This window comes from Hyperolius riggenbachi, chromosome 8 (assembly GCF_040937935.1).
Source record: "Hyperolius riggenbachi isolate aHypRig1 chromosome 8, aHypRig1.pri, whole genome shotgun sequence".
Taxonomy (NCBI): Eukaryota; Metazoa; Chordata; class Amphibia; order Anura; family Hyperoliidae; genus Hyperolius; species Hyperolius riggenbachi.
In genome coordinates, this window is record NC_090653.1 from 76,429,285 (window position 1) to 76,437,365 (window position 8,081).

At 41.3% G+C, this 8,081-nt stretch overlaps 1 protein-coding gene across 1 annotated transcript; it reads right to left on the minus strand.

Moving 5' to 3' along the window:
* Positions 1–6,812: 6,812 nt before the first annotated feature.
* On the minus strand, positions 6,813–7,211 carry LOC137528209 (syncollin-like). The gene has a single exon (XM_068249476.1). It carries the CDS (start codon positions 7,209–7,211, stop codon positions 6,813–6,815), a length of 399 nt encoding a protein of 132 aa, XP_068105577.1.
* Between the last annotated feature and the right edge of the window lie 870 nt (positions 7,212–8,081).

The window sequence follows — 8,081 nt, forward strand, 5'->3', positions numbered from 1 at the left end:
GCTTGCTGGAAGGGATGAGATGGTACGGTGGTGCAAATATATGTAGAAAATGTTCAGAATGAGTTATAACACCTAACAAGCTCTGCGACTTGTTGACAACCTAAATTGACACTCTTGTATAGTATAATAACGGTGATCTTATTTGCGCAAAAAATGGTTTGACAGGTGCAATTAATGTTCTCAGCAAGCATATAATTGTTTTAAATGTGATCTTTGCTTAAAATTGTCATTGGAAGCCAGAGGTATTGAGACAGTCAATCAAAGAGGAACTGTATATTGTTCTGCACACATGCATATTTATATTTTTCACAAACAAATTGTTTTTTGTGTGTAGCTGCAAGTTATGATCCCAGTATTAGAAGAGTAATTATAGTATTGCCCTAGCACTCCTTTTCATAGCAGCTGTCTTGGGGATAGATTCACTCAGCCGCGTTTATAGGGGCAGGTGAGGCGGGTGTCCGCCCATGGTGCAATGATGAAGGGGGAGCAGCGGGCACACTGGGACTCACCCGCGGTGAGGGGGGTCTAACTCCTCCCTCCTCGTGCCTGCTCCTGCATGCTTAGTGCATCTCTGGCTACAGTATTCAATACAAATATATGGGCCTAAAGATTGGACTAACCGGTACTCTGCCGTAACCACTCTGTGACCGCTTAACACTGATCGGTGGCCACAGAGTGGCTCCCCCAGGGCCGCCTAACGCCGATTGGTGTCAAGAGCGGTGGACGGGGATTAGCAGGTAATGAGCGCATGCATGTGCGGTCATTCCCTACAGTGACATGGAGCTAAGCTCCGTGATCAGCGTGCCCGCCCGTGATTGTGGCTGGCACACTGTTTGACAATAAAAAAGACGTTATTTACTTGTACAGCTCTGTGATCTATTGCAGCCTTGTACGGGGGACAGCTCTGTCACTGAGCTGTCCCCTTGAGTGGCTCACAAGTTGATGGACTGATGCCTATGAGAATTAATCATACTGATTGGCTCTCCGGGGAGGGGCAAATGAAAAGAAAATACATGATTTTATTCTAAATAAATGAACAATTTAAGTGAAATATAACCCAGTATTTATTCTGTGCTCTAAAAGATTATTTACAGAATATAATATACTAACACAATGTGTTTTTTTTTTAATAAAACAGCATTTAAAGGGACTCCGAGCAGTGCAGAAACTATGGAAAGATGCATATCATTTTAAAGCTCTCTTTCTCCTCTTTCCAATAATATATAAACCGCTGCCCTACGCCTTTTAGTTTTCGCTATTTTCGTGATTGAAATTGCCGCGGCCGCGATTTCGATCGCGAAAATAGAGAAAACTCAAAGGCGTAGGGCGATGATTTAGGGGTCGTCAGAAAGAGGAGAAAGAGAGCTTTAAAATGATATCCATCTTTCCATAGTTACATTGTATTACACAGGGCGACTTTTTCTCAAAGTCAGCAGCTCCATTCAGCAGAAAAAGTCGCCCTGTGTAATACAAGTAACTATGGAAAGATGGATATCATTTTAAAGCTCTCTTTCTCCTTATTCTGATGACCCCAAAATCGTCGCCCTACGCCTTTTAGTTTTCTCTATTTTCGCGATCAAAATCGCGGCCGCTGCAATTTCAATTGCGAAAATTGCGAAAACTAAAAGGCGTAGGGCAGCGTTTTATATATCATTAGAAAGAGGAGAAAGAGAGCTGTAAAATGATATGCATCTTTCCATAGTTTCTGCACTGCTCGGAGTCCCTTTAAAGGGTTACATCACAGAACTGACTTTTTCTCCTGCAGGGGCTGCCACATCTGAACTGGTGATTAGCTTATCTTCTGTATACATTCTTTACTTGATACAATTAAGTAAACATTCTCTGGCTGTGCAGAAACTTATGCTAATGAGTCCTGGAGTGAAACACAGGTCAGAAATCACTGATGGCTGCATTTAAAACAGAATTACAACAGTTATGAATAAAATGCACCAGCAGTTTTCAAAGTAAATAAACTGAACTTTGGGAAGTTATAATTTATAAATGAATTATAATACTTGTGCACAAAAGTAAATATGATAATTGTATGGGTTATAAAAAGTAGGAAAACACATTTTTGTTGAACATTTTGTCAGGCCTAGTGCACACCAGAGCGGTTCTGCTGCGGTTTGCGATCCGCTTGCGGGTGCGGATCCGCTAGGGTAATGTATCTCAATGGGCTGGTGCACACCAGAGCGGGAGGCGTTTTGCAGAAACGCATACTCCCGGGCTGCTGCAGATTTTGGATTGTGGATGCGTTTCTGCCTCAATGTTAAGTATAGGAAAAACGCAAACCGCTCTGAAAAACGGCACTTCAGAGCGGTTTGCCAGGCGTTTTTTGTTACAGTGGCTGTTCAGTAACAGCTTTACTGTAGCAATACATGAAATCTACTACACCAAAAACGCTTCACAAAACCGCAAATTGCTAGCTGAAACGCTACAGAAAAACAAAAAAAAAGCGTTTCAAAATCTGCTAGCATTTTGCGGATCTGCTAGCGGTTTTTGGTGTGCACCAGGCCTTAGAGTTTTAAACCGCTTTAAATTAACAAAAAAATAAAATAAACATCGCAGCAAAAATCGGATGGCACCAACACAAAGCTCGGTTAGTGGCAAGTAGAGTGGCACAAGGAGGAGAAAGCACAGAGAGATCCGGGAGCCTAATCTGGTGCAATATTGTTAATGGATCAGGGTTTATTCAGTAAACAATAAAGATTATACTCACAAAGGTGGGTTGCAGTAGAGGCAACCACTCGTGATAGCAGGTGGGGATATACCGTCCCCACTCTGCCTTTGGTTCCTAGGTGGTCGCTGCTCCAAAAAACGATTCGTCAGTCGAGAGCCCTCGACTAAATCACCCTTAATATATAAGGGGTAACAACTATATTTGAGAAGGTAGGAGGTGCCAGGTATAGGTTTGTGGTAGCTACTATACCACTGGGATAAATTCTATATAGGATTCTATATGGTAGAAGTCAACAATAGGAAAGTAAAGTCGTCCTACCTTATAGAGGTTTAGCAGGGTATAGACACAAGTAGAGGTTAAAAGCTTAAAAAGTCGATTTTATTGGTGCACTGGACAATGCGTTTCATGGTGATAGCCGCTTCCTCAGGTCAATAAAAGTGCCTGATTAGATAAGGTTCCAAGTATCCGGGTGCCAGAGTAGAGTGCGGCAGCTACCGGAGGGGGTCTACTCTACTACTCTGGCGCCCGGATACTCGGAACCTTATCTAATCAGGCACTTTTATTGACCTGAGGAAGCAGCTATCGGCCATGAAACGCGTTGTCCAGTGCATCCGAAACGCATTGTCCAGTGCACCGATAAAATCGACTTTTTAAACTTTGAACCTCTACTTGTGTCTATACTCTACTAAACCTCTATCAGGTAGGACGAATTTTACTTTCCTATTGTTGATTTCTATCATATAGAATCCTATTTAGTATTTGTCCAATCAGAGAATGCAAAAAATGACCCAAACAAAAACACTACTCGGAAATCCGAACTCGGAAATCGGAAACCAATCAGAAATCCGTGAAATCGGTAATCAGCATTGGCGGAAATCGGAATTTCTGCAGAATCGGAAATCGACATTTCCGACCATCCCTTATTCTGCAAATAGCAAAGCAATAGGCAGTGGAACTTTATGAGGGTGGTTCCAGTGCAGTGCTTGCACTTGGTGATCAGGCGACTGCATTTTTGGAGCCATTGCATTGAAGGGATGCACAGCCAAATGTCGATAGCTCCAGGAATCGTAGTAAAATTGCGGAATTCCGCTATTTCAGAAATCACAGCACTTTTAGATCTGTTGAAAAGGGCCATCAGTGGGTCTAAGGCCTAAAATAAAACAGTGCCTCCCACTGAGATTACCAACAACATTTGCAAGCCTGTTTCCTCCCATAGGAAATAAAGTAAGGTCCATAATCTCATTTAAATGTTTTTGTACATATTGGGAAAATATGGGGAATTTGGAAGAAAAAAAAATCAAAAGTCCTTTCCAAAGATTAGATTGATTAAAGTAATTGATTATTGCAGAGTGGGGAGGGAATATTGCTGTATGTGTCTCACCTAGGGCACCAAAATGGGCAGATGCAGTCATACACATTAATAGCTCCTTCATAGTCAGCCTAAAGATGAACATTCTTTATTTGTCTACCCTTAGCAGGAGACAAAGTAAAGTTTTGAAAATACAGTATTTTTGTACCAGTTTTAGTTGAAATAGAGAGAGATGAGAAATGTTGATTTTACAATTCCTCATGTTTCCTGTGAACTGAATCCATATTGCCTAGTTGAGTGCAGATTATCTCCAACATTCACTAACCTTATCTCAACAATTACTCTACCTAACTAGTTTTTCACTTCAACCATGAGCGGTGCATGAGATAATGAGGTAAAAATCATGAGTTAAGCGCACGCATGCAAGCGCGCGCGCACACACACACACACACTTAGGGCTCATTCACCCTAGGGGGGGTTTTCGGCATTTTTCAAGCAAATGATTTTTAAAATCGCCCACAAAACGCTTGTGCGATGAATCTCTATGAGAAGGTTCATATCAGCGCGGTTCATGCGCTGTGCGTTCAGCAAAGCGGTGCCTGTACCATTTTTGGGGCGATTTTTGTATAATGGAAGGTATAGAAAGAGTGCTAAACGCTCACAAAATCACTTGATGCGGTGATTGTGTTCGCATCTTTTAGAAGAAATACATTGTATTTATGCTTTTACGGGTCAAAGAGTTCACTTCCTGACCTGCGTCTCAAAACCGCTCTGGCAAAGCGCTTAGAAAAGCTGTTTTTTCAAAAACGCAGCTCGCAGTGGAGTGCCGGGAGGGGAAAAGACAGCGCACAAGATGCAAAACGCTTGCATTTGTGTTTTTAGGTGTTTACAAACGACGGTACCTTGTCATGGGTTTAAGTGTTTAAAGTGAAACAGGGCTTTCTGGTGCCCACCTTGAGTCACGTAGCGGCGAAGCTTGGCATGTCTACAGGAGTAATGCTATAATCCGCGCCACGAGCATGAGTCATTTAGGTATCCAACGATTGCCAGACCTTGATTTCCTTCCCTCCCCCCACCCCCCGTTTTTGTGCGGAATCGGGGTGAGTCATCACTCGGCTCACCCTGTGCCAAAAAAAAACTCAGCGCCAGAGTGCCATATATGTGTTTAAAGGGTATTTTATTGAAAAAGTGTGATAGCATCTTCTGTGAGAAAACTCAGAAGAAAATAAAATTGAATAGGGGCCTATTTAATTAACATTTCTCATGAGTTTTCTCACAAGAGATATTTATATACAAAGCGCACCTGAGTTGAGATGGATATGGAAGCTGACATTTATTTAGTTTTATACAATGCAGATTGCATGGCTGTCCTGCTTAGCCTCTGGCTCTTATTCAATTCATCTCTTCTAAGTTTTCTCCTTAGAGACTTTTTTTATCTTCTTTTTAAAATAACTTTTCAGCACTCTGCAATTGAAAAAGTACCAAAAAGTTGTTGAAAAGACTCAGTCAAAATTATTCTGAGTATTTTCTTGTTTGCTGGTGACTTAAAAAGGCATTTTATTGATTAGTTGTGAAAATATCACTTAGGAGAAAACTCAGGAGAAAAATGTGAATTGATTAAGGGCCCTTGGCCCATGCAGTATGCAATTAACCTTTTCTCCTAAGTTTTCTCCTACGTAATATCTTCACACCTTATCAAAAATGTCTTTTAAAGTGAACCAGAGATGAAGCACCCTCATGTATTTTACCATATATATCAGCAGGAACATTATACAAAACATCTACCCTGCTCTCTGCTTCATCCTTCACTGCTCAGCCTGCTTGTTATCTGCCCTGATAAAATTCCCAGCTGAGCATTCAGTCTGGCTTTGCTCAGGTATCATTATAGAAGAGCCAGAAGGGGCAGGCTTGGGCCTGAAAAGACATCAGAGAAGACAGACTCAGATATAATGATTCCTGAGCAAAGTCAGACTGAATGTTCAGTCTGGGATTTTATCAGGGCTGATAACACACAGGGTGAGCAGTAAAGGATGAAACAGAGAGCAGGGTGGGTGTTTTCACTAATGTTCTCAGTGATATATATGGTAAAATACATGAGGGTGCGTCATCTCTGGTTCACTTTAAACCACCAGCAAACAACAACATACTTAAAATACTTTTTGATAGTACTTTTTCACCAACTTTGGATACTTTTACATTTTACTTGAAAAATACTTAAACGTTATTTAAAAGAGAATATGAAACTTATCTCAGGAGAACTCAGAAGGAGAAAGTTAATTGTATATGGGCCAACCAGAGATACATTTTGTGAATACACCTTAAAGACAGGTATAGCCATCAATGTAAAGTCCAATAAGATCTTAACCAGAATCAAACAATATGTTCTATATACTAAACAACTAAGATAAATTCTTAAAATATATTTTGTGAATCAGCCCCAAAGACAGGTACAACCATCAATGTAAAGATCAATAAGATCTTAACCAGAATCAAATATGTTCTATGTGCTAAATATCTAAGGAATAGGTAATCGGACATAAAATTTATAGATCACAGGAGAGTTAAATTCTCATACGCTGCCAAAAACTCACCGTGTACTGAACTTCATGCATGCAGCTGAGGAATGTATTTGAGCTAAGGTCTAGTTTCACACCCTTGTGTTGCCATCATGGTCAACTATTTCTCCACCAATCACACATCAGCCAACCTAAGTGATTAGTACACTTTGAATGAGAAAATTGATTTTAATTGAGGAACATTAACTCAGTGTGCTATTTGAGTCTTCTCTTGAGCAGGCAGTGAAGGTACACACAAGGAGTCTTCTCATGAGCAGGTACAGTAGTAGGAGCTGATGGCATCATTCCAGTTTCCTAACAGTCCATTGATATAGTCCTTCAGTTGATAGTACACACCACTACTGAAAGAACGGTTGTTTCCACCCTTGCCTGATACGCTCCAGACTTTCAGGGTACAGCGGTTAGCTACAACCAGAGAAGAAGCCCTGTTGTTCCATAAAATTGGCATGTATGGGACGTCATCACCATCCTTGACATCAAAGTGTTTGCCATTACAAGACTGATCAAAGTACATGTTACTGTGTTCATACATGCGAGCACAGAGCTTTTCTCCTTGTTCATTCACCAGGCCGGCTGGTGCTGGGCACTGAGCCAGAAGACCCTCAAAGAACAGAGGGAGCAGCAGCACGGAACACAGCAACTTCATGGTGACAGCTGACCTTAGTCTTTTAGGCCAGCCAACCTCTCAGGTATTTATACAAGTAAGTTTTGTTTGGGGAACCAGGCAAGGCTGTCATATTCTTGATGTGGTCAGACTGCTTACTCAAAACAAGGTTATGTAATCAACTTCAGAAGGGCAAACATAAGCTATAGGTCTTTCTGTAGGACTGCTCCAGGTGTGATGGTTCCCAGAATGTGTTTTTCTACAAGGTCAGATGCTGTTTCAATTATTTTAGACTGTAAGTGATAGTGAGACTAAAAACCCTATAATGGACATTATGGTGACACCGCATGTGTAGTAAGGTAACTAAAATTACTATATCCCTGGATCTTCAGAATGCCCTAAAGAACAGTGTTACCATCATTATTACTGTTTTTCTTCAAGGTTGAGTATATGGAGTAGTTTTTATCATGCTCTCGCTGTAGTAAGAGAGGTTGCCATATTTATTTTCTTTTAAACAGTTACATTTGCCTGGCTGTCCCCCTGATCCTGCGTCTCTAATGCTGTAGGCCATAAACCTTGAGGAAGCAAACAGATCAGGTGCCCTGACTCTTGTCTGACTGGATTAGGCACATGCTTGTTTCAGGGTTGTGACTCAGACACTGCTGATGTCAGGAGATCAACAGGACTTCCAGACAACTGGTAATGTTAAAAAAAATGGCAGTCTCCATATCACCCTTACCTCAGATTCACTTTGAAGAATTCCAGTTGCCTGGCAGTCTTGCTAATCCTTTTGGCTGTAGTAGAATCACCTTGCAGTGCTGGTTCCCTGATTCAAATCCCAGCCAGTAAACTCTCTGCACAGAGTTTGTATGTTCTCCCCATGTTGCTGTGGGTTTCCTCCAGGCACTTCAG